Source organism: Hyla sarda, chromosome 1 (assembly GCF_029499605.1).
Source record: "Hyla sarda isolate aHylSar1 chromosome 1, aHylSar1.hap1, whole genome shotgun sequence".
In the NCBI taxonomy this organism is placed as follows: Eukaryota; Metazoa; Chordata; class Amphibia; order Anura; family Hylidae; genus Hyla; species Hyla sarda.
In genome coordinates this window covers 415,517,794-415,545,459 of record NC_079189.1, presented here as the reverse complement: position 1 = coordinate 415,545,459, position 27,666 = coordinate 415,517,794, and the positions used below count along the sequence as shown (strand labels likewise).

The 27,666-nt window shown below is 41.5% G+C and overlaps 2 protein-coding genes across 2 annotated transcripts in view; one reads left to right on the top strand and one right to left on the bottom strand.

Annotated features, from left to right (window-relative positions):
* USP30 (ubiquitin specific peptidase 30) overlaps positions 1–27,666 on the bottom strand; it is a 97,037-nt gene that overhangs the window by 56,174 nt on the left and 13,197 nt on the right. The gene's annotated exons all lie outside the window — the stretch shown is intronic.
* Positions 3,878–27,666, top strand: part of SVOP (SV2 related protein) — a 45,468-nt gene continuing 21,679 nt past the window's right edge. Inside the window, exons 1-8 of the mRNA XM_056528801.1 lie at positions 3,878–4,066; positions 10,315–10,475; positions 11,980–12,065; positions 14,715–14,813; positions 20,830–20,901; positions 21,015–21,139; positions 25,465–25,528; positions 26,905–27,030. Of these exons, the coding sequence (XP_056384776.1) occupies positions 4,032–4,066; positions 10,315–10,475; positions 11,980–12,065; positions 14,715–14,813; positions 20,830–20,901; positions 21,015–21,139; positions 25,465–25,528; positions 26,905–27,030 (768 nt within the window). The 5' untranslated portion in view covers positions 3,878–4,031. The remainder of the gene's footprint in view (positions 4,067–10,314; positions 10,476–11,979; positions 12,066–14,714; positions 14,814–20,829; positions 20,902–21,014; positions 21,140–25,464; positions 25,529–26,904; positions 27,031–27,666) is intronic.

The window sequence follows — 27,666 nt, the reverse complement described above, 5'->3', positions numbered from 1 at the left end:
ACTAGTACCAGTACCCATATTTTTCACTGTAAAGGGACAATAGATCCTGAGTATACACTGAATGGCCACTTTATAAGAGACACCTTCCCCTTCATGATTGTAGCTTCCATGTATGGAAATAAGACACATGGCAATTGACCCCTAAGTGCATAGAATCAGGTGAGTACATTTTTTTTGGATCAGTTTTAGTGTGAAACCACATCAAAATGGTAAACTTGAATGATCTATGCAACCTCAACTGAAGCCTGGTCATCAGTGCTAGACTATCTGAGGCTGGTATTTCAAGGAGTGCAAACCTTTTGGGGTTTTCTTATGCAATGGTGTCACAAATATATGTGAATGGTACGATCGATGAAAAACATGGGGATCCTGTGGGAAAAAACAGCTCATTGATGAAAGGGGTCAGAGGAGGATGTCTAGATTTGTTCTGATGAGTTGGTGGAGCAAAGGTAAAGGAAATCTGTCATCAGTGTCACCCGCACTAACCTGTTGGTAAAGGTGGGTAGTGTGGGTGACACTGATGATAACCATACTTATCTGTCCCCATTCCATTGTACCGTTGTGTTGCCATCTTGCTCCGTAACTTCCATTCCGGCTGAGGGCTTGGGGCACGGGTGGAGCTTCCTGATGTCCCCGCTGCTGTTTCAGGAAGCTCTGCCCAAGCCTGCAGCCAGAACGGAAGATACGGAGCAGGATAGAGGCACAATGGGACCACGGAACGGGGACAGGTAAGTATGTTTACCATCAATGTCACCTGAACTACATACCTGTACCAACAGGTTAGTTCGGGTGACACTAATGACAGTTTTCCTTTAAGTAAATTGCAGCTGAATACAAAATTCTTGTCAAAATACCCAACTTACTGTTTCTAAGAACAATAGGGCTATTATAGCAGTTGACCATTTTCAATGCCATTGCTGTCTAAGGAGAAAAGAAAAGGCAAGGCTCTAGTGATCAAAAAAGCGCAAATATTAGTGAAAAAACAATGCCTACTTATATAAATTCAGATTTCTCTGGAGCCAGTATTCCTGCAGAACAGTTTCAACATCAAGTGAAATCCATACCATGACAAAATGCTGCAGTTCGAAAGGCCATAGGAGTTCCAACATGCTACTAGATGGCTTAATGGCCATTCAGTGTGTATGTGCCATCTACATATTTCATGACTGGTCAGCATGACTAAGGATACGCCACCATTCACCCCATCAAATTCATCATCCCTATACCATTGTATGAAAGGACAATGGATCCTTAATATTTGACCTACTGCCTTAATGGGCACTGTCAGATCCCCCCAAAAATGTATATATTGTTACTGATGAAAAATAAAGACCTTTTGTAATGTGGTTGTTTAAAAAAATGTTTAATATTTAATAAAGAAAACTACTGAAAATCCCACCACTAGGGCTCCCCATACACTAACCAGTCCTGCAGCAGCATCAGCTTGTCCATGGGTCATGGACAAAGCTGCATGAGAAGACACACCAATCACCTCGCCCCCTTCCCCTGAGAGGATTTCTAACACTGTGAACTAATGAAAAGAGGTATTTTATAATAAATATAGGTGCAAGATGCACAAAAAATTTACATGGTCAGGAATAGGTTCTGAGTAACATTTAATACATCCAGATATGAATGGGCGATACAGCAACTTTTCCTCTGGACAGGTTTTGATAAATTTCCTCCCATAGTCTAAAATTTGAGTCTTAATCTAACATTATTTGGGCCAGTATACACCACTAAACATGTTTCTTGCTGGATAGTGTTGCATCTTCAGTTATACTGTTCTGTACAGTAGCATCCCATAAAACTGTATACTGTGCTGTATCCTTTTTCTTTATGTAAAGCCTATGGGTGACATGGGTACAGTATGGCATCTGTCATAGGCATCCCTGTATACTTTAGTAGCTTTCTCCAATGTATGCATTAAAAGTACACTGCAAATACAGTTAGAACACAATGCACACACACATAATATGCACTGTAGATTGTTTCGCTGCTCTACATTTCCAGGCCAGCATTATGTAGTATATTTTATGTTAAGTTGGCTTCTGTTGACTACAGAATCTGTCTTGTCACAATGGGGTATTCAGTACTTTGAAAGCAAATATTTCTAATACAGTGATCCCTCAGCTTACAATGGCCTCAACATACAATAGTTTCAACATACAATGGTCTTTTCTGGACCATTGTAACTTGAAACCAGACTCAACATACAATGCTGTAGAATCTGCAAAACATGTCAATGGTTGGAAGAACCTACCAATCAGAATGGATATTTCACTGGTAAAACCCGTGTATGCCTAAAGTGCATGCACTGACTGGTGTCTGGTAGTGCCCCCCTACAGTACAGGGAGGTATTACATGTTCTGTACTCTTTACCTGTGCCAGGGTTACCTGCTCCTTTGGGCATCAGGTGAGGGCGGCTCCATTTTCCTTTTTTTAGGATATTGTGTGTTCTTTACAGAAGAAGATTCTTTCCTCTACATAGACCAGTGTTTCCCAAAGAGGTTGCCTCCAGCTGTTGCAAAACTATAACTCCCAGCATGCCCGGACAGCCTTTGGCTGTCCCGGCATGCTGGGAGTTGTAGTTTTGCAACAGCTGGAGGCACCCTGGTTGGGAAACACTGAAATAGACAGTGATTTACAGCTCCCAGCAGATCTTTATTACTTTTATGTGTAAGGATTTGCTTTATCTGTATTAGTTATCTACTTATTTATCTTTAATTCTCACTTTTTCCTATTTTCGGATGACATTTTGGTGGCTTCAGAACCAATTGACAGGTTTCCATAGAGTTATGGTCTCAACATACGATGATTTCAACATACAATGGTTGTCCTGGAACCAATTAATATTGAAACTTAAGGGACCACTGTATTAAATTGAATACAAAATGCTTTCTGTCTAGACATGGCACCCTGTTTTATGAATCCATCACATATTTAGAATCTTAGCAGTCAGTGACAATAAGGTATTGAGTACAGTGACCCCCCGACCTACAATGGCCCCGACATACGATCATTTCAACATACGATGGCCTCTCAGAGGCGATCGCATGTTGACGGCAGCATCAATATATGTTGCTTTTTTATGTCGGGGCCATCGCATAAACGGCTATCCGGCAGCGCAGACTGCTTCAGCTGCCACCGGATAGCCGTTTAAGGTGCCCTGTGTGGTCCGGTGGGTGTCACTCACCTTTACCGGCGCTCCAGACCATCCTCTTTGGGATACCCAGCATCACCGGCGCTCTCCATCGTTGTCATCCCATCATCGTTGTCATCCCATCATCCAATAGGAGCGACGTGATGACAGCGATGGAGACGCAGCAGAGACGGTCCGGGGACGCCGCGACAGCGATGGAGGGCGACATCCAGGGCAGTGGTGAGCGGCGGGAACAGGTGAGTATAACCCCCTATACCAGTGGTCTTCAACCTGCGGACCTCCAGATGTTGCAAAACTACAACTCCCAGCATGCCCGGACAGCCGTTGGTTGTCCGGGCATGCTGGCAGTTGTATGTTTGCAACATCTGGAGGTCCACAGGTTGGAGACCACTGTCCTATACTTTACATTGCACGGATCCCTCAACATACGATGGTTTCAACTAACGATCGTTCATTTGGAACAAATTACAATCGTATGTTGAGGGACCACTGTATGTGCAGATATTGGTGACATAAACATAGATGCAAAGACACAATGTATAAGCTTTATAGCCAGTAACAGGCTTGCTGAGTTTTATCAATCAGCTATTATTGCCAGCCTGGGTTCTGTGAAAAGCCAATAGGAGCTAGCTATTCAGTGAGCAGTCTGGATAATAGAGGGAGAGCCAATGGGGGGCTATGTTACATGGCACAGGATAGGAGGGCCTGTGTGGCTAGCATTCCTGGCTGGGAACCATTCGTGAAGTGTGACACATCTGTTTATGCTCACAATACTCAGGAGCTGTCCAGCAGGCAGACCTCCTGAATCCAGCACAATGTGAGAGGCCATGAGAGCAGTAGGGGCATCTGGACCACACACAGCACAGAGATGGAGGATGATCTGTTCCAGCTAAGACATCTTCCGTGAGTAGCTCAGGGATCATCATCATCTTCATCATGTATCTGTAGAATCCCTTAATGTATTCAGCATCCAAGGAGCAGGATAAGGCCCCATATGTATTGCATATGATTGCACCTACCTGTCATGCATTGCAGACTAGAGTCAGATAGATGCAGGTGGTGATGTCTTTACTGGAACAATGGGTTAATGATTTAATATGAGCAGGGCTCTATGTAATCATGTGAGGAAGAGAATCTCCACCGTCTTCATTGGAATCAGTAATGCAATGCAGGACATTATAACAGGGAGGGGGTCATTTAACCATTTCCATGCTAAATGGGGCTCTCTGCAAGCAGTGGGCACACAGCACATGACTGGTCTATTATATAGTAAAACCTGTGTATATGGCAGTCTTTAGACTTAAATATTTAGCATAATAGGTAAGCAAATAAGACTTAAATATTTAGACTTAAATATTTAGCATAATAGGTAAGCAAATAAGACTTAAATATTTAGCATAATAGTTAAGCAAATAAACAACCATGCTGCTATTCTAGCATACCTGGGCCCAAACCTTTATATATGTCTCATATCATTACATGTATAATTGCCATATAATAGTTTCAGAGATATGAGAAAGAAAAACGCCACTTGTGTTCCAAAGTATTCTATTATGTAATGGATGCATTCTTTGAAAAACAGTCTAAATAATATTTCAGTATGTTTGATCTTTCTTCATTACTATAGGAACACCTATGCTTTTAGTGGAATACCTTAGTATGCTTGAAATTTTAGGGACAAGTATTGGAGGGGACAATGCTTGTTATGTTTATCTATGAACATCCGTATGGCAATGTGGATATTCTGTGCACATGGTTGTGTTGCTTACATTGACCCCTATGTAGGCATCTTGTCCATATACGCTGCCATATGTTGACTGGTAAATACATAAACACAACAGCTGGTATCTTTAATATATAAAGTTTGGACCAAATAATGTACATTTACATTACATTACAAAAAAAAATAATATAGATTCCGATTAAGGTCCCAACATCCAGTATGTTATTCTAACAAAAGTGTCTGGTAGATATTCATGCATCAATATTTGCAGAAAAAATAGATGTCCGAAATACCAGCAGCTGCTAGGCTTTGGGAATTTAAAGGAGAATAACTTAGCATTTTGACTGCTGAATCTAATATCCAAATGTAAAGAAGTTATACCAGTAACTTATGTTGAAATAACAAAATACATAATAATAATAATCATAACAATACTAAAAGGGTTTATCAATCTTAGACCGGTGGGGGTAGGACTTTCTGTACTCCTACCATTCAGCTGTTTGAATAGGCCATACCTCTCTGGTGAGGGAAACAACCCCTTTCTATTGTTTTACAGGCATAACTTCATACTTCTAGTGGCTGTAGTGCCTGGTATTACAGGTACAGTAAGTCCAAAGTCATTTGAAGCAAAGCTGTAGTGAAATGCAATACCAGGCTCAGGCAATACTAAAATGATCAAGTTGTGCCTGGTACAGAATGCAGGTTCTGTTACACATGCAGTACCCATGTCCCTCCAAACAGCTAAAGGGACCATTCATTTGATGTAAAGTATAACCCCTTTAATATTTAGTTACAAGCCAGTATATATGGATGCAGTGCATATATTGATGTACAAAATTGGCAGAATTGCGGGTCATACTAGAATTATTAAATGTTTCTTTGCTATTTATATGTAAAGAATGTCACAACAATCCACTTACCACAATAAAACAGATTTTACAAAAAAATGTAATGGAAGAGCAAGAAATACTGTATATGTAATGAAAAGAATAAGTGTACCTGCCCACTCCATATTGTATAGTAGACAATAACCAAGTCCAAAAATTCTTTTCTATTAACAATCATCCCCATCTTGCAATCTTCCAGAAGCTCCTACATTGATATTGCTTTTGGCAAGACACAAGTCTTTTCTATAAATTACTTTCCCCCTCCAATGTTTTCAGCTAATTGGTCCAATCTGAGGATCCTGGCACAACAAAGCCTTTTCATCATAGTCTGTTTATGTTGGATACAAGGAATACATATTAACATATTGGATACAAATAAACATATTGGATATACTGCATTCCCTGTTATACAAAGCAGTTATGATCCAGACAAAAGTCAGAGCAATGTACCGTATATTTTTATTTATGATTTTTTTGAAGACTCTCAATTTAAGATATTTTCTCATTACACCTGAATGGTTTTTGTGACATACAAAAACAACAACCTGCAAGGGGTGTAAAATAATACAATACAGCATACCCACATCATCATGTCCTGTTCCACCATTCTGGTTTGCCCCAGTGCCATAATTGCCCCCACCCCCCGTGTGCTCTCCCTGTTCAGCTGATGAGGCTGGAGTATGTTTGAAATGCCATAAGGAGAGCAGGGAGAGAGTGTATGCAGAGGCATCAGTGCTGGACTCTACTAGGTTTTTATTTCTTTTGGATGGGTACTCCGGTGGAAAACTATTTATTTCATATCAACTGGCTCAAGAAAGCTAAACAGATTTGTAAATTATTTTTATTAAAAAATCTTAATCCTTCTAGTACTTATCAGTGGATGTATGCTTCAGAGGAAGTTGCGTTGTTCTTTTCTGCCTGACCACAGTGCTCTCTGCTGACACCTCTGTCTCTCTCAGGAACTGTCCATAGCAAATCCCATAGCAAACCTATCCTGCTCTGGACAGTTCCTGACATAGACAGAGGTGTCAGCAGAGAGCAGTGTGGTCAGACTGAAAAGAACTTCACAACTTTGGAGCATACAGCACTGGATAAGTACTGGAAGGATTAAGATTTTTAAATAGAAGTCATTTACAAATCTGTTTAACTTTCTGGCACCAGTTGATTTGAAAAAAAAAAAATGTTTTCCACCAGAGTAAGAGCTATGGACACATTTGACGAGGAAAAGATCATATATGTTTGTGTATATATACATAGCATCTTACATTAGTGAGTACACCCCTCACATTTTTGTAAATACAGTGATCCCTCAACATACAATGGTAATTCGTTCCAAAGGAACCATCGTTACTTGAATTTATCGTATGTTGAGGGATCCGTGAAATAATAATATACAAAGTTATACTTGCGTGTCCCCACCACTCGGACCGTCACCTCTGCCCTGGATCGTCGCTTTCCATCGCTGTCGTCGCCGCACACGCCAATCCTATTGGATGATGGGACGGCGTGCGTGGAGAGGTGATGACAACAAAGGAGAGCGATGGCTATGCAGCGGAGCATGAAGAGGATGGTCCAGAGTGGCGGGGAATGGTGAGTGACACTCACCAGAGCACATCGATCACATTAAACGGCTATCCGGTGGCAGCTGAAGCAGTCTGCGCTGACAGATAGACGTTTATGCGATGGCCCCGACATACAAAAGCATCGTGTGTTGGTGCTGCCTTCAGATGCTGCCTGAGAGGCCATGGTATGTTGAAATGATCGTATGTCGGGGCCATCGTAGGTCGGGGGATCACTGTATTTTATTATATCTTTTCATGTGACAGCACTGAAGAAATAACACTTTGCTACAATGTGAAGTAGTAGGAAGTGCACAGCCTGTATAACAGTGTTTAGTGTTGTGTCCCCTCAAAATACCTCAACACACAGTCATTAACCCCTTAAGGACCGGAGGTTTTTCCGTTTTTGCATTTTCGTTTTTTGCTCCTTGCCTTTAAAAAATCATAACTCTTTCAAATTTACACCTAAAAATCCATATGATGGCTTATTTTTTGCGCCACCAATTCTACTTTGTAATGACGTCAGTCATTTTGCCCAAAAATCTATGGTGAAGCGGGAAAAAAATCATTGTGCGACAAAATTGAAAAAAAAACGCTGTTTTGTAACTTTTGGGGGCTTCCATTTCTACGTAGTACATTTTTCGGTAAAAATGACACCTTATCTTTATTCTGTAGGTCCATACGATTAAAATGATACCCTACTTATATAGGTTTGATTTTGTCGGACTTCTGGAAAAAATCATAACTACATGCAGGAAAATTAATACGTTTAAAATTGTCATCTTCTGACCCCTATAACTTTTTTATTTTTCCGTGTATGGGGCGGTATGAGGGCTCATTTTTTGCGCCGTGATCTGAAGTTTTTAACGGTACCATTTTTGCATTGATAGGACTTATTGATCACTTTTTATTCATTTTTAAATGATATAAAAAGTGACCAAAAATGCACTATTTTGGACTTTGGAATTTTTTTGCGCGCACGCCATTGACCGAGCGGTTTAATTAATGATATATTTTTATAATTCGGACATTTCCGCACGCGGTGATACCACATATGTTTATTTTTATTTTTATTTACACTGTGTTTTGTTTTTTATTGGAAAAGGGGGGTGATTCAAACTTTTAATAGGGGAGGAGTTAAATGATCTTTATTCACTTTTTTTTTTCACTTTTTTTTTGCAGTGTTATAGGTCCCATAGGGACCTATAACACTGCACACACTGATCTTCTATGTTGATCACTGGTTTCTCATAGGAAACCAGTGATCTACGATTCTGCCGCATGACTGCTCATGCCTGGATCTCAGGCACTGAGCAGTCATTCGGCGATCGGACAGCGAGGAGGCAGGAAGGGGCCCTCCCGCTGTCCTGTCAGCTGTTCGGGATGCCGCGATTAGCCGCGGCTATCCCGAACAGCCCGACTGAGCTAGCCGGGAACTTTCACTTTCACTTTTAGCCGCGCGGCTCAGCTTTGAGCGCGCGGCTAAAGGGTTAATAGCGCGCGGCGCCGCGATCGGCGCTGCGCGCTATTAGAGGCGGGTCCCGGCTTCACTATGACACTATTACTGTGTAACCCCGCGTTATATCAGAAGAGCAGGACCAAGGACGTACCGGTACGTCCTTGGTCCTTAAGGGGTTAATGTCTAAACATTGGCAACAAAAGTGAGTACACCCTTAAGTCAAAATTTCCAAATTGGGCCCAATTAGCCATTTTCACTTCCTGGAAACGTGTGAAGTGTTACAAGGGGTCAGGTGTGTCTGGGGAACAAGTATCTTAAATTTCATATCAATCTCACACTCTCTAATACTGGTCAGTGGAAGTTCAACATGGCACCTCATGGCAATGAACTTTCTAAGGATCTCAAAAAAAGTTTTGTTGCTCTACATTAGGATTGCCTAGGCTATAAGAAGATTGTAAAGACCCTGAAACTAAGCTGCATCATGGTGGCTATGACCATCCAATGGCTTTAAAAGACAGGTTCCATTAAGAACAAGCTTCACCATGGTTGACAGAGCTCCATTAGATCTGTGTCTAGTTGCTGCCACCTCTAGTTAACTGATAATCAGGGTTCTCCTATTCTCCAAGAATATGATTTGTGACGCTCCTGTCTGAATTGAGATTTCAGTCAATTATACCCACTGCTATTCAATTCAATGTCTATGGAAATGTCAAACATAGCAGTACAGTACAGTACATTGCTTTTATATCTTGAGCAATCCCATAGACAATAAATGAAGTGGCAGTGCACGTGCTGTACTGCAACTCCATTCAGACAGTCCTTGAGATTGTGGGGTTTCCAGAGGTCAGAACCCCAACGATCATAACCTTACCCCCATGTTCTGTTTATGGTGGCATTTTAAGGCATTTTATGTAGAATTGCCAGAAGTATTTAAGTTAAGAAACCCCCTTTTGAAATTTTAGGTTCTGTTAAAACTAAGAGTAAATGTTCTGTTATACACATATATATTTCAGTGTAGTTTACTGACAGCTGTCACGCCCCCTCCCATTGCCTTGCAATGAGGGGCGGAGCGTGACATCACACGGGGGCGTGACGTCACATGCCGCCGGCCCTGTGGTCGCCGGTAATCAGACCCGGAGTGAACGTGCTCCGGGGACTGATTTTAACTGGGGTGCTGCGTGCAAGATCACAGGGGTCCCCAGCGGGGATAGGGGATAAGATGTCTAAGCGCTGGAGTACCCCTTTAAAGGTTTTTTTCTGACATAAATAAAAAAAAGTCTGGCATGAAAAAAGTCCCATGTCACTCCTTTCAGGGGAAAGCCCCATCTTAAAAACACTACATAGCCACTCTTTGCATCAGGAGTCTTTTATAAATCAGACAACCACTTTAAGCATAATACCAGATAAGGCTTTAGACTTTGTGGACAATTTACAACAACAGTAAATACTATTGACCTTGATATTTGAAGTCCTATATTATAAAGTAATAATGAAAATTACAAAAGTAAAGCTTCTCTTTACAGTGTTGTCAAATTCCGTCGAACTGGAGAAAGTGCCAGATCAGAAGAAGACAACATCTCTGGGGAGCATGAGATTCAAATTGGACCTGTCCACACAGACTTGGAAGCAGTGGAGCTGGAAGATGGAACCATAGTACCAAAAGAATTTGCCAACCCTACTGATGGTAGGAACACTCCTGTACATTGGGCACTAAATGGTCCAAGATCACAGCTATCACTTATGTATTCTTTTCACAAGTATCCATGACCTATTAGAAGATTATTTTGTCTGGATTTCCCCCTTAACCCCTTAATGACCAGGCCAATTTTAGTTTTTGCACTTTCATTTTTCCTCCTCCCCTTCAAAAAATCATAATTCTTTAAATTTTGCACCTACAGACCCATATAAGGGCTTGTTTTTTGGATCACCAATTATACTTTGTAATGACATCACTTATTTTATAACATAATCTGCGGTGAAATAAAAATCCTCATAGCAAACCTCTCCTGCTCTGAATAATTCCTGAGACAGGCAGAGGTGTCAGCAGAGAGCACTGATGTCAGACAGAAAAGAACAATTCAACTTCGGCAGCTGATAAGTACTGGTAGGATTAAGATTTTTTAATAGAAGTAATTTACAAATCTGTTTAACTTTCTGGAGCCAGTTCATATGAAAAATAATTGTTTTTCACCGGAAAACCCCTTTAATGCCAGGCATCGGCCCAATCAGTGGTGCCCAGCATTAACCCTAGGTCCTGGCTGCTGATAGTGTACTTGTACGCCCTTGGTCCCCAATAGGTTAAAGTCAGAATCCATCAAGACATGTTCAGGAATCATTTTTCTTTTCTCACCTTCTTTTGCACCTGCCCTTTCTCAATAAATGCTTAAAGGGGTTATCCAACATAAGGTGTCTTTACTTATTATCTGTCAACCAGTAATGGACATGTTTACCAAGGATCCGTGTTTATGTTGTTGGTAAATGGCCTTGTCCTGTGTCCCTCATCATGCTGCTGGCTTGTTTGTGTGAACTGGATATTTTCTGTTTCTGTACCCTCCCTCCAACTACAATCCCCAGGATCCCTTGTTTCTAGGTGGGAGTTGACTTATCTCCCTCCCACACATCAACCACACCAGCCAATGCAGCAGAGCTAGGCTCCCTTTCATGCTGAACTACAGTTCCCTGCAGCCCTGTGGAGAATAATCTCCCTCCCTCCCAGCGGTTGCTCAACCCATTGAAGCACAGACATGCTGCCTTTCAACACCTGACTAGTGATGTAATGTCTCAGGCTGCATTGCAACCTGGGAAAGGCCAAAGGCAACATTCACTTTGTATGCTGCTAAGAATAAACAACTGGGGAAAAGAGCACATAAGAATTGTAAGACCAGATATCAAACACAGGTACAGACTCTATATTATGGATAACACTACACAGTCAAATAAAAATAAATAAATCCCAGAATACCCTTTAAACAGGGCATAATGAATGTAGCCTGGTCACTGATACTGCTGGGGAGAATGAGTTATCAGAATATGTAGCAGAGGGTAAAATGTGCTGGAGCTGGGTCTATTTTTAAATTTCAGAAAACATGATTTATGCCATAAACAAAGTCTTATTATTAGACAATGATAAATTATTTCAACCACCAGTTTAGTTGTCAATGTTGTCAATTCTTTATTCTTCCTTACAGACACATTTATGGTGGAAGATGCAGTGGAAGCAATTGGATTTGGGAAATTTCAATGGAAGCTGTCAGTTCTTACTGGACTGGCCTGGGCAAGTTACCCACTTATATACTAATGCAGAATTTAACAGCATTTATAGCTTGTTGTTGCCTATGTATATTCATGTTTAAATACATAAGAAATGGAAAACATTTTCCATGAATTAGCAAATGATGTAGCATTCATTCATGTAGTGCCGTGGACTCGCTATAGATGCCTTCAGTTATGGTCATATTCACTTGTACAGTGGTCCCTCAAGTTACAATATTAATTGGTTCTGGGATGACCATTGTATGTTGAAACCATTGTATGTTGAGACCAGAACTCTATGGAAACCTGGTAATTGGTTCTAAAGGCGCCAAAATGTCATCCAAAAATAGGAAAAAGTGAGGATTAAAGAAAAATAAGTAGATAACTAATATAGATAAAACAAGTCTTTACATATAAAAGTTGGAAAGATCTGCTGGGAGCTGTAAATCATTGTCTATGACAGTGTTTCCCAAGCAGGGAGCCTCCAGCTGTTGCAAAACTACAACTCCCAGCATGCCCGGACAGTCAAAGGCTGTCCAGGCGTGCTGAGAGTTGTAGTTTTGCAACAGCTGGGGCCACCCTGCTTGGGAAACACTGACATAGACAGCTTCTTCAGGGTCCTGTACAGTACACGGTGTCCTAAAAAAAGTAATGGAGTCGCCCTCACCTGGTGTCCAAAGGAGCAACTAACCCTGATACAGGTAAAGTGTACAGAACATGTAATACCTCCCTGTACTGTAGGGGGCGCTACCAGACACCAGTCAGTGCATACGCTTCAGTAATACAGGGGTTTTTACCAGTGAATGCCCATTTTGATTGGTCGGTTCTTACAGCCATTGACACGTTTCACAGATCTGGACTGTCTGTACATTGTATGTTGAGTCTGGTTTCAACTTATGATGGTCCAGAAAAGACCATTGTATGTTGAAACTATTGTATGTTGAGGCCATTGTAAGTTGAGGGATCACTGTAGTACAACACCACCACATTGCAGACATATTCATCCCTTGAGAGACAGTTTGGATGGTATACCAGAATTCCAAATTTCACACTAAAATATTTGCAAGTTTCATAATCTCCACATACTTTTTACATTTTCTTTTACTTTTTTGTTTGCTTTATATAGTTCACACGATGCAAAAAAGATAAAGACCTCTAGTGTAACGTAAACTGCTTATGGAACAGTATCAGATGCCCAACAAATCTATCAGTAGCCTCTATCACTGCTTTTTTTTTTTTTTGTAAGTTTTTCAGGAATTGTAACATACCGTACTTTTAACATGATTTATAATAATTTCACATATTACCTACACAGTGGTACTTGCTTACATAACACCCACTGTTGTGTTTATGGAGGCTTGGAACTTATATGCAATCTGACAACCAGTAGCCACTAACATATAACCCACCATGTGACAATGTCTGCATTGCGACAAAAATTCTGACAGAGGGTACCATGGACTCAACAACACAGAAAGCCGCATGAAATAGGGCCAGAAAATGCATGTGCCACATTGTTACTTAAAGGGGTACTTATTTGTAAATGACTTCTATTTAAAAATCTTAACCCTTCCAGTACTTATCAGCTGCTGTATACTAAAGAGGAAGTTGTATAGTTATTTCCAGTCTGACCACAGTGCTCTCTGCAGACACCTCTGTCCATGTCAGAAACTCTCCAAAATAGATGCCAATTCCCTTAGCAAACCTCTACTGCTCTGTGCAGTTCCTGACACTGACAAAGGTGGCAGCAGAGAGCACTGTGGTCAGTCTGAAAAGAACTATACTACTTCCTCTAGAGCATACAGCAGCTAAGTACTGGGAAAGAAAAGATTTTTAAATAGAAGTTATTTGCAAATCTGTATAACTTTCTGGCCCCAGTTGATTTGAAAACATTTTCACTGGAGTTCCCCTTTAACTGGACTAGAGTCTTTTGCAGAGCATTCTCCATATAGGAGCAACATCAGACAGCAGTGTGTGATTCCTGATGTGGCTTATTAGGAACTAGCTGAGTACCTAGCACTTCCCATTTTTTCCTACCTAATCCTTGTGGGGGAGGAAAAGCAACAAAGGAGAAAACGTTTATCCTCAAATCCTGACCCCATATCCCCTCTTCATATCCCGACCCCAAATCCCCTCCTCACATTCTGACCTCATATCTCGACCTCATATTCCGTCCTTATATCCCTTCCCCATATCCCGTCCCCATATCCTATTCCCATATCCCGACCTCATATCACGTCCTCATATCCCGTCCCCATATCCGACCTCATATTCCTTCCCCGTATCCCGTCCCCATATCCCGACCTCATATCCTGTCTTCATTTCTACTGGGCAACTTTTCCTTTGCACAGGTTTTGATAAATCTCCCCCATTGAGTTATATATATATATATATATATATATATATATGTAAGGTCTCAACAGTAGTAGTTGTATCAAGTTTGTGAATTGGTACTATGCTGTAAACAAATGAGGAAAACTATATTAGTCTTTCTTTATATATTATGTATATATATAATTTTGAACACTTTCATCAATATTGATAAATGGATGTGCTTTGTTTCTATGTGATTTCTTGTATCACTAAGTCTTGCACTAAGCTTTGTTTTCCTGGCGATCTGCGTTTTTTTTTAGTTATCCTGCTCTAATCCTTTGCCCTTTGATTTGTGTAGATGGCAGATGCAATGGAGATGATGATCCTAAGCATCCTGGCTCCACAGCTCCACTGTGAATGGAGATTACCCAGTTGGCAGGTTGCTTTGCTAACATCGGTAAGCAGATTCACTGACCAGTTCTTGGATCGAATTTCAGGTGTTTCATTGACGTAATATGTGTCCAAGGACTTGCACTTATCCTGAGTAAGCACAAAGTTTTGCTGGTGCAGTTAATGAATATAAAATTGTTACCTGCAGTAGCACTGTTATCAATTTATACCAGATGGCCTATGGTATCTAAAGCTGTTTACAGTTCATATACAAGATTTATTTTTAACTGTGTCTTCATAAGGCTAGGTTTCCACCTCTTATATTTTTTACACCTAAAATAACACCAGCAAAAACACCAGAGACACTGCCACAGCTTTTTCCTGCGTTTTAGCAGTTTTTCTGGCATTTTTTCTGGTGTGTGGAAACAGTCAAATTTGTCCCCTGTGGCAGTTTTCTCACTGCCTTCAGGTACCACTGTGCGGGTCGGATGCTGAGCGCCCGGTCCACAGAGTGTAAGGAGATAAGGAGGGATGTATAGCATCACTACTCACCTCCCCCGGCCGTATATTATACAGGGGGGCATAGTGTACCCGTGTATACTATACAGGAGCCAGGAATCCTGTCACCAGACTGACAGGACTCCTTGCTCCTATGGCCCCTTTGGGCGGTATACACTATATACAGCTATCTATAGATAGCTGTATATAGTGTATACAGAAGATGAGGTCCGCTTACCTCCCTCGGTCCCTGTACCCGCTGGGTCTGTGTAGCTCTGCCCCCTAGTGATGACACCATTAGGGACGGAGCTACAGACGGGAGCCAGGCTGGTAAGGGTGTGAGGCTCTCTTCACATTGTTCGTTTTGTATAATGTGAACAGACCCTTCTGGCAGTGTCCTCCCAGACAGGGAGACTCCAGCTGTTGCTAATCTATAACTCCCAGGAAGCCCAGACAGCCAAAGGCTGTCTGGGCATGCTGGGAGTTGTAGTTTTGCAACAATTGTAGGCTCCCTGTTTGGGAAGACATTGCATTATGGGCACTCCCCCCAGCGGAGAGCGCTATAAATGTCCTAACTATTTTTTTGTGTTTTTTTTTTCTTCTCGTTTCAGATCCGTGTATGCAGAGGATTACGACGGATTCAGAGGACTACTGCAGATTAACTGAATTTCTTTTCCTTTTAATAAAATGGTTAATGAGGGCTGTGGGGGATTGCTTTTTAAAATAAAATCATTTTTCCAATGTATTGTCTTTTTTTTATTTTTTTTATTGAATTTTCAGTCTTAGTAGTGGAAGCTGTCTAATAGACGAAATCCATTACTAAGCCGGGGCTTAGCGTTAGCCCCAAAAACAGCTAGCGCTAACCCCCAATTATTACCCCGGTACCCACCGCCACAGGGGTGCCGGGAAGAGCCAGTACCAACAGGCCCGGAGCATCAAAAATGGTGATCCTGGGCCTAGCGGAAACAGGGTGGCATTATTTAGGCTGGGGAGGGCCAGTAACAATGGTCCTGGCCCACCCGGGTAACGTCAGGCTGTTGTTGCTTGGTTGGTATCTGGCTGAGAATAACATTACGGGGAACCCTATGCGTTTTTTAAATTTATTTATAAATATATAAAAAACTCATAGCATTCCCTGTATTTTTATTCTCAGCCAGATACCAACCAAGCAGCAACAGCCTGACGTTACCAGGGTGGGCGAGGATCATTGTTACTGGCCGACCCCAGCCTAAATAACACCAGCCTGTTACTGCCTAGGCCCAGGAGCGTCCTTTTTGACGTTCCAGGCCTATTGGTACCGGCTCTTCCCGGCACCCCGTGGCGGTGGGTGCTGGGGTAATAATTGGGGGTTAGCGCTAGCTGTTTTTGGGGCTAATGCTAAGCCCCGGCTTAGTAATGGATTTCGTCTATTAGACACCTTCTACTACTAAGCCTGAAAATTCAATTTAAAAAAAAAAAGACGACACATTCGAAACATTTTTTTATTTAAAAAAACACTCCCCCACAGCCCATGTTAACCATTTTATTATAAGGAAAAAAATCCAGTTCATCCGTAGTAGTCCTCCGAATCCGCCGTAATCCTCTGCATACACGGATCTGAAACGAGCTGTCTGGGCATGCTGGAAGTTGTAGTTTAGCAACAACTGGAGTCCCCCTGTCTGGGAAATCAAAACCGAAAGACCAGGGAGTCAGGAGTTTGTCTGGCGCAGAGAGGAACCATCAGGCAGCCAAGTAAAATCAATGGATTTATTAGATGCAACGCGTTTCGTTGCGCATGCGCAGCTTCATCAGGCATCATGATGCCTGATGAAGCTGCGCATGCGCAACGAAACGCGTTGCATCTAATAAATCCATTGATTTTACTTGGCTGCCTGATGGTTCCTCTCTGCGCCAGACAAACTCCTGACTCCCTGGTCTTTCGGTTTTGATTTTACTCTCACCCAGGAGGGCTGCAGTGGACCTTCTTCTTGACTTCTTCTGCACTTTACCTTGTTGTGTGTGGGCGCACAACCAACTTTGGTAAGCGGCTTGGGAATTATCATCCCCTACCCCCACCAACAAGATCTACTGATCCCGCACATGAGGCGCCTTCCTCCCTCTCCCTGTCTGGGAAGACACTGCCAGATACGTCTGTTCACATTTTACAAAAGGTACAATGTGAACAGAGCCTCACACCCTTACCAGCCTGGCTCCCGTTTGAAGCTCTGCTCCCTAATGACATCACCACTAGGGGGCGGAGCTACAATGACCCAGCCGGGACTGAAGGGAAGTAAGCAGACTTCATCTTCTGTATACACTATATACAGCTATCTATAGATAGCTGTATATAGTGTATACCGCCAAAAGGGTTAACCTACACTGTCCAGCAGTGTAAGTTAACTCTTTCCTTGCTGGGCTTGCACATAGAGCATAGCTCAGCAAGGGGTTAAGTGAGCCAGCAATGTGTATACTGTATACTCATTGCATGCTCACTGTAAGTTCTTGCTGGAAAGTAGATATAGGACATATATCTACTGCTCAGCATCAGCTGTTCTCCTGGCTCTGTCAGGAGTGACACTTGCTGTGATCTGTCGCTTACTGTAGGTACTACTGCTCCCAACATGAAGCACACTCTGCTCCATGCTGGGAGCTGTAGTACCTGCATTAATAGACAGATCGCAGCGAGTGTGACTCCTGACACCCGCTGTGATCCTCCTGTATAATGTATAGATGCGGCCGGCCGCTCTTCTATGATACCCTGCACTGACAAATATATACACCTATTCATATTTCCCCACATAGAGTTGTGATTGGCTGGAACAATCTGGCCAATCACAGCTCTCTGCGGGAAATATGAATAGATGTATATATACGGCAGTGCAGGGGACCATAGTAAAAAATAAATAAAAGTGAAACACACACTAAAATGTTATTATTGTCAGCTACATTTTTAGGCTAGGACTCCACTGAGATTTTTGCCCTGCGATTTTTGTGGCATAAAAACGCCAGAAAAACTGCCACATTTTTTCCCTGCATTTTGGTGTTTTTTCTGGCATTTTTACCTTTGTGTGGAATTTGCCGTTTTTGGCCCCTTTTGCTTTTTTTTTTTTACAAAATAGTTGGGTACCAAAAAAAAAAAAAAAAGAAGCAGTAGGGATGTACAAATGCATTTAACTAAATGTTGATTTTTTATAACAAAATTTTTATACATTTTTTTATAAAGTGTGTGTGTGTGTTTAACTTTTTTTTCTCTTTTTTTTCACATTTTTTATGTAGTACTACTACTCCCAGCATGGAACAGGACTGTTCCATGATGGGAGTAGTAGTACCTGTACTATAGACATATCGCCCCGGGTGTCAGTCTGACACCCGATGCGATCGTCCATAATATAGCAGAGATGTGGCTCTATACAGCGCTCACATCTCTGCTCTATTCACATCACTGGCCGTTCATATTTTCTGCCCAGAGCTGTGATTGGCCGGATGGTTTCAGCGAATCACAGCTCTGAGGAAAAGATGAATGAATGAGTGGCCGGCCCGAAGTACAATGCAGAGCAGGGATGTGAGCGATGTATACAGTCGCTCCATCTCTGCTATTGACAGGACGGTCACAGCGGGTGTCAGAAGTGACACCCGCTGTGATGTGTCCTTTAGCAGGCACTACTACTCCCAACATGGAGCACACTCTGCTCCATGCTGGGAGTTGTAGTACCTGCATTAAAAGACAGATCGCAGCGAGTGTAACTTCTGACACCCGCTGCGATCTGTCTATTAATGCAGGTACTACAGCTCCCAGCATGGAGCAGAGTGTGCTCCATGTTGGGAGTAGTAGTACTTGTAGTTAAGGAAAGATCACAGCGGGTATCACTCCTGACACCCGCTGTGATCCTCCGGTATAATGTATGGATGCAGCCGGCGCTCTCCTATGGTCCCCTGCGCGCCGTATATATACACATTCTGATTTATCACAGAGAGCCATGATTGTCTGGAACCATCTGACCAATCACAGCTCTCTGCGGGAAATATGAATAGGTGTATATATATACGTGAGTGCAGGGGACCAGAGAAGAGCGGCCGCCGCATCTATAGATTATACAAGAGGATCGCAACGTGTGATCTGTCAATAAGTACAGGTAACTACTACTCCCATCATGGAACAGCGTGTTCCATGCTGGGAGTAGTAGTACTACCTAAAAAATGTACAAAAAAAAAAAAAGTGAAAAACACGCACACACTACATTTTTATTATTGTCGGCTACATTTTTAGCGCTTTACCCGCTCACATAAATTGATCCCTGTTTAAAAATTTATAAACATTTCGTAATAAAAAAGATACATTTCGTTAGGTACAATTTTTTCCATCACTACTGTATCTTTTTTATTAATTTTTTTTTATGGTACCCTATGAAATTTTAATAAAAAAAGGTATCTCCATCATTTTTTTTGGATCGCTAAAGTCCAAAAAAGAATAAAAACCGCCTGCAAAAACGCAAAATTTAAAACCAACATGGCGTTTTTCTTGGCGTTTTTGCTCTCCCATAGACTTTTATGGGATAAAAACGCCACGATTTCAGGGCAAAAAACGCCAAACTAGGTTTTGGCAGGCGTTTTGAAAATCCAGCCTCTGAGCCCGAAATTGCTGAAAAACGCCAAAAGGATTAAAAAAACGCCAAACTGAAAAACACCAAGTGAATCTGGCATTTTGCAGTTTACCATTGACTTGCAGCTAACATCTGGATGCATCGTTTTTTTCACTGAAAAAACGCAGTGCGGGAAAATTGGTGTTTTTGACTGCGTTTTTGCAAAAAAAAACCTCAGTGGAGTTCCAGCCTTAGTGCCCTGCCCGCCCACATAAATTGATCCCTGTTTAAGAATTAATTAAAAATTTGTTATAAAAAAGAAAAATTTCGTTAAATACAATTTTTTCTATCACCACTGTATGTTTTTTATTATTATTTTTTAATGGTACCCTCCATCACTTTTTTGGGATCGCTTAAGTCCAAAAAATAATAAAAATCGCCGCCAAAAATGCCAAAGTTAAAATCCACATGGCGTTTTTCTTGGTGTTTTTTCTCTCCCATAGACTTCTAATAGACGATATTTAGACAACTAAATAGTTTAATGAGAGGAAAAGGATAGGCTATGGGTTTAGTTTCCCAGAGTACCCCTTAAAACAATGTGATAGAATCTGGGGGCACTAATGAGTATAGCATCCACCAGCTTCTGCAACCCAGGACATAATAACACCATCACATAGGACCAACAGCATACACAAAATAACATGTATGCAGGAAACATTTAAACGCATGCTTCTTTACTTGAATTCAATGAAGGTGAAATTGCTTTATGCTAGTTACAGTATATATTGCTGCAGCCCCTGGTTGCTAAATCTTCTGAGGTCCTTGCAGGAAAGTGATCTTTACTGGATGATAATGTAATGTTATCATACCATGTGATGTTAGGATAGTATGAATGGAAAATCACTAATAAGAAAGAAAAAGCTGTCTCGTGGCTTTCAGATCTAAGCTGGAGGATGGCACCTTCAGGAACTAAAAGGACACTGCGACACCGAGATTGCTGATGTTCTCATTCTGCTTTCTCAACAGGTTGTGTTTATTGGGATGATGTCCAGCTCATCTCTTTGGGGAAATCTTTCAGATCAGTATGGTAGGAAAACTGTAAGTCAAGTTATCTGATATATATTCAATTCCATGTTTAAAGCTCTTGTATTGTGTCACATTTTATTGGGATTTGCCCCTTTTGAAGTCTGCTATTGTCATATTTTATTCAGGGTCTGAAGATCAGTGTATTTTGGACATTGTATTATGGAATCCTTAGTGCATTTGCACCTGTCTATAGCTGGATTCTTGTGCTTAGAGGACTAGTTGGTTTTGGGATTGGTGGTGTCCCTCAATCGTAAGTGACCTATTGATCTGTTTTCTATGGGATGTCTATAAATCTCATATTTGTTTATAATGCACATATCATCTAGCACTCCTGTTTGAAGTATTTGCATGTATTTGTCTACTATTTATGATTCAATCCATTTTTAATAAACAAATAGTTATAAACCGAGTAGAAAGAACAGTGAGTACAGCATTTATGGAGACAATTTTGTTTATATTCGTTTATACATTACACTGTGTAGTATTCATCTCCGCTCCAAAATTTCATGCAAAAGGGCCAGCTACCTAAAACCCTATTTGCAATGACTATTTTATCTTATTTCCAAAATCTATTAGTTATTCTTAACCCCTTCCCGACCTATGACATACCTGTACGTCATGGGTGGCAAGGTGTTCCCGACCCATGACATACAGGTACGTCATGGACATTACTGCCGCTACTCGCGGCATCCCGCAGCGCCCGGAAAGATGGTGGCTATCACTGATAGCCAGCCATCTTACCATGCGACCACGGGGGGTTTCGTCCCCCACCCCCCCCAGCGATCGCTGCTATCAGCTGGTCAAATCTGACTAGCTGATAGCAGCGTTTCGCTATGAAAATACTTAGCAGCGCGGTGTGTGAGTTCCGATCACGGGGATCGGGACACACACCACTCTGCTAAGTGTCCCTGACCCGTCCCCCGGCGTCACTTACCCGTCGGAGCGGTGTCCCGAGCGGTCCCGGCGTCCTCCGTGCGGTCCCGACGTCCTCCAGGCGGTCCCGGCGGCGCTGCGTCCCGGAGGTGAGTTTCCGGCAGCAGTGCAGCATCTTCATTGGCAGCAGTGAGATCGCCGTAAAGCGATCTCACTGCTGCCTCTGAGAGTTTCAAAACTGCAACTCTCAGCATGCCCAGACAGCCTTTGGCTTTCTGGGCATGCTGGGAGTTGTAGTTTTGCAACATCTGGAGGTCCACAGTTTGGAGACCACTGTATAATGGTCTCCAATCTGTGCTCTTCCAGATGTTGCAAAACTACAAATCTCAGCATGCTCAGTCTGTCCAGGCATGCTGGGAGTTGTAGTTCTCTAACATCTGGAAGAGCACAGATTGGAGACCATTATACAGTGGTCTCCAAACTGTGGACCTCCAGATGTTGCAAAACTACAACTCCCAGCATGCCCAGACTGCCCAAGTATGCTGGAAGTTGTAGTTCGGCAACATCTGATCCTTCAGATATTGCCGAACTACAACTTCCAGCATGCCTTGGCAGTCTGGGCATGCTGGGAGTTGTAGTTTTGCAACATCTGGAGGCACACTAGTTGGGAAACATTGTCCGTTTCCTACCTCAGTGCCTCCAGCTGTTGCAATTGTTGCAAAACTATAACTCCCAGCATGCACTGACAGACCATGCATGCTGGGAGTTGTAGTTTTGCAACAGCTGGAGGCACACTGGTTTGGAAACACTAAGTTTGGTTGCAAAACACTTGAAAGTTTATTACTTAACTTAGTGTTTCCAAACCAGTGTTCCTCCAGCTGTTGCAAAACTACAACTCCCAGCATGCACGGACAGCCAAAGGGCATGCTCGGAGTTTGCAACAGCTGGATGTTTGCCCCCTCCCCCCAATGTGAATGTACAGGGTACACTCACATGGGCGGAGGTTTACAGTGAGTGCTGGAAGTTTGAGATGGCGCAAATTTTGCGCTGCAGCTCAAACTCCCAGCGGCAAACTTGCTGTGAACCTCTGCCCATGTGACTGTACCCTAAAAACACTACACTACACTGACACTAACCTAAAATAAAAAGTAAAAAACACTACATATACACATACCCCTACACAGCCCCCCTCCCCCCAAAAAATGAAAAACGTCTGGTACGCTACTGTTTCCAAAACGGAGCCTCCAGCTGTTGCAAAATAATAACTCCCAGTATTGCCGGACAGCCATTGACTGTCCAGGCATGCTGGGAGTTTTGCAACAGCTGGAGGCACCCTGTTTGGGAATCACTGGCGTAGAATACCCCTATGTCCACCCCTATGCAAATCCCTCATTCAGGCCTCAAATGCGCATGGCGCTCTCTCACTTTGGAGCCCTGTCGTATTTCAAGGCAACAGTTTTGGGACACATATGGGGTATCGCCGTACTCGGGAGAAATTGCCTTACAAATTTTGGGGGGCTTTTTCTTCTTTAACCCCTTATGAAAAGGTGAAGTTGGGGTCTACACCAGCATGTTAGTGTAAAAAAATAAATTTTTTACACTGACATGCTGGTGTTGCCCTATACTTTTCATTTTCACAAGAGGTAAAAGGGAAAAAAGACCCTCTAAATTTGTAACGCAATTTCTCCTGAGTACGGAGATACCCCATATGTGGGTGCAAAGTGCTCTGAGGGCGCACAACAAGGCCCAGAAGGGAGAGTGCCCCATGTACATTTGAGGCGATTTGCACAGGGGTGGCTGATTGTTACAGCAGTTCTGACAAACGCAAAACAATAAATATCCATATGTGACCCCATTTTGGAAACTACACCCCTCACGGAATGTAATAAGGGGTGCAGTGAGCATTTACACCCCACTGGTGTATGACAGATTTTTGGAACAGTGGTCTGTGAAAATGAAAAATAAAATTTTTGATTTGCACAGTCCACCGTTTCAAATATCTGTCAAACGCCAGTGGGGTGTAAATACTCACTGCACCCCTTATTACATTCCATGAGGGGTATAGTTTCCAAAATGGGGTCACATGTGGGGGGTCCACTGTTCTGGCACCATAGGGGCTTCCTAAATGGGACATGCCCCCCAAAAACCCTTTCAGAAAAACTCACTCTCCAAAATCCCATTGTCGCTCCTTCCCTTCTGAGCCCTCTACTGCGCCCACCGAACATTTTACATACGCATATGAGGTATTTCCTTACTCGAGAGAAATTGGGTTACAAATTTTAGGGTGATTTCTCTCCTTTTACCCCTTGTAAAAATTAAAAAATTGGGTCTACAAGAAAATGCGAGTGTAAAAAATGAAGATTTAGAATTTTCTCCTTCACTTTGCTGCTATTCCTGTGAAACACCTAAAGGGTTAAAACACTTACTGAATGTCATTTTGAATACTTTGGGGGGTGCAGTTTTTATAATGGGGTCATTTATGGGGTATTTCTAATATGAAGATCCTTAAAATCCACTTCCAACCTGAACTGGGCCCTGAAAAATTACGATTTTGAAAATCTTGAGAAAAATTTGAAAATTGCTGCGGAACTTTGAAGCCCTCTGATGTCTTCCAAAAGTAAAAAACTTGTCAATTTTTTAATGCAAACACAAAGTAGACATATTGTATATGTGAATCAATATGTAATTTATTTGGAATATCCATTTTCCTTTCAAGCAGAGACTTTCAAAGTTAGAAAAATGCTAAATTTTCAAAATTTTCATGAAATTTTTAGATTTTTTACCAAGAAAGGATACAAATATCAGTGAAATTTTACCGATAAAATAAAGTAGAATATGTCACGAAAAAAACAATCTCGGAATCAGAATGATAAGTAAAAGCATTCCAAAGTTATTAATGTTTAAAGTGACAGTGGTCAGATTTTCAAAAAATGCCCAGGTCATGAAGGTGAAAATGGGCTGGGTCATGAAGGGGTTAAAGGGTACCTCTCATCAAATAAACTTTTGATATATTTTAGATTAATGAATGTTGAATAACTTTCCAATAGCATGTTAATGAAAAATATGCTTCTTTCTATTGTATTTTTCCCGATCAGTCCTGTCAGCAAGCATTTCTGACTCATGCTGGAGTCCTAAACACTCAGAGCTGCCAGCCTGCTTTGTTCACAGCCAAACAGTCTGTGAACAAAGCAGGCTGGCATTTCTGAGTGTTCTCCTTTGTGAACAAAGCAGACTGGCAGCTCATAGTGTTTAGGACTCCAGCATGAGTCTGAAATGCTTGCTGCCAGGACTGGTAGGGAGACCCCTAGTGGTCATTTCTTCAAAGGGGAAAATTAAATAGAAAGAAGCCTATTTTTTTAATAACATGCAATTGTAAAGTTATTCTGCATACATTAATCTATAATATATCAAAAGTTTTTTTGATGAGAGGTACCCTTTAATATGTCCTGTTTGCAATAAAAACAAAAGCACAATTTATATTTCCATTAGAAATGGGCATAGTTTCATACAATCACATGCAAAGTCTGCTAGATTTTTAACATGTGCTACGGCCCCTTAGGAGATGTATGCCATATTTCTAGGGGGGTACCTGCACTATCATTAGCTTGTGCTTTTATTAGGCAACACTGGGTATGATCATAGTCTTGTGGGTACATCATTTCATTGCTTGCAACAAATGCTTTTTTGTTATTTGTTGACCAGAGTGACACTGTATGCAGAGTTTCTTCCTATGAAAGCAAGAGCAAAATGCATACTTTTGATAGAGGTAAGAATTTACTGTGACTAACCCATTTAAACTTGAGGACTGTTGACTACTTCCAAGATTTGCTAAATAATGCTTCATTCATGGCTGATTTTTCTTTTTATTTGTCTATGTTTTAAAGTATCTCAGTTTTCATTTTTTTTAGGGTGGACAGGTAAGAACAGTGTATGGGGCCTGTGCTCTCAAAAAGATCACCATAGAATTAGTGGCGCTTCTCTTACAACCCACCAATAATTTTGAGCCCTGAAATTAATTCATCTAAATCCTTCATACCCTCTAATAAACAGTAGGAATATCATTTAAACGTGTTGACTACAGCTTTGTGTAAAATGTTATGTACCAGAGTTCCCCTTTATGGTAGTATGCAAGCTTTAACTGAGGATCAGTGTAATATGGGAAATGTATTACATTGTAAAGTTATGACTTTAGGCTTTATGATGCATTCCAAACTTCTAAACTTCACTTTGATGTAAAATCCTCAGTGTTATATTTTATAGATAATTAGGAAAAAGAATCAACATCCCCAATCCTGTTTTCCTAATATAACCCCTGGTAGATCTTTGTGAATGGTGATTTTGTGGAACTGTTCCCCATTTTTAGCCAAAGCAGTCACAAGAGCACAGTCCTGTAGGCTAAGTTCTATTGGACGTGGTTTTCATTGCATGAAAATCTTCAGAATTATACACCTGATGTACAGCACTGCGATATGTAACTGTAAGGCTATTTGGATTCTGCACAGAGATTCCGAAGGAGAATAGTTCCGTTGAATTCAATGGGATTCTGCTGCACTGTGTACACGGCGGACTTTCCGTGCTTGCAGAAATTCCGATTTCCTGTTCATTCTTTCTGCAAACTCCACACAAAATGTGAGACAGCGCATTCCTATGTGGTCTTACCACCGGCATGTTATGCCAGCACCAGTAGTTTTCAAAATGTCCGCACAGAGATTCTCCATGCGGACATTCCGAAGTGTGGACATAGCCTAAGCTAAATTCTTGGTCAATTTTCCTTTCAAAGTTAAAAAATAAAAGAAAATGTAAACCATTCAATCTAGATTTTTGTGGGATACATTTGTGTTAGATTTTAGGCTGTGGATATGTTCAGTGTATATACGGGGCACATTTTCTAGTACATATGTTGAATGTACACAATAAGAAAGATATTAACATAGCAATTTCATGGACAAAGGAAGATCTTTTACGGATTCTGAAAACATAAAAATATAAGAAATGCAAGAATAAGGTGTCTTTATTATATCAATGTAAGTACAAAATACATTTTAATGGAGCTGTTCTTAAAATGATGTAGAATATTTTCTTGAATGATAACATTTAAATGCAAACCTTCTTATAAAATGATACTTATTTTCTTCTTGCCAGATATTCTGGGCAGTGGGCACAGTGTTTGAAGTTCTACTGGCTATTTTTGTGATGCCCACCTTAGGATGGCGTTGGCTTCTGATCCTTTCTGCCCTGCCACTAATGTTGTTTGCAGTTTTGTGTTTTGTAAGTATATAGCAATATAGCTTCACAAGCATTGCAACTGCTCACGCCAAAGTAAAAACCTGTCGTATAATCATTCTTGTTCATTAGGAACTAAATCTTTGGAACACATTCACATTGCTTCACATGCCCAGTTACTGAAATAGGTACCACAAGTGGAGTGACATGTTGTGAAATGTATGAATAAATTGACTGGGTTAACCATTCATGGACACATTCATCCTATAGTCTGACATTGGACAGTGTCAGACTGTGTAGGTACAAATCTTACTGATCACTGTCATGGTAACACCCAGTTGGGAATTTATACATTATAAAGGGGAATAACAAAGGAACAGCACAATTCAGCATTCTGAGACAATGACCCAGATTTATCAATCATCTGAGACAAAAGTGTCTCAGATTTTTGTCTCAGAAAGGGTGAATTCACACCACTTCTTGGGGATCCGGCCGGGAGAATAACCCGCGCCGCACCCCATATATTTGAATGAGCCAGACAAAGTCATATCGTGACTCCGATCTGCTCATTTTTGCACCGAATCCGGTTTTGTTGCCGGACTGAAAACTGTGATATTCCACGGTTATTAGTCTGGCATTAAAACTAATACGGCTCAAAAACTAACAGACCAGAGTCACGAG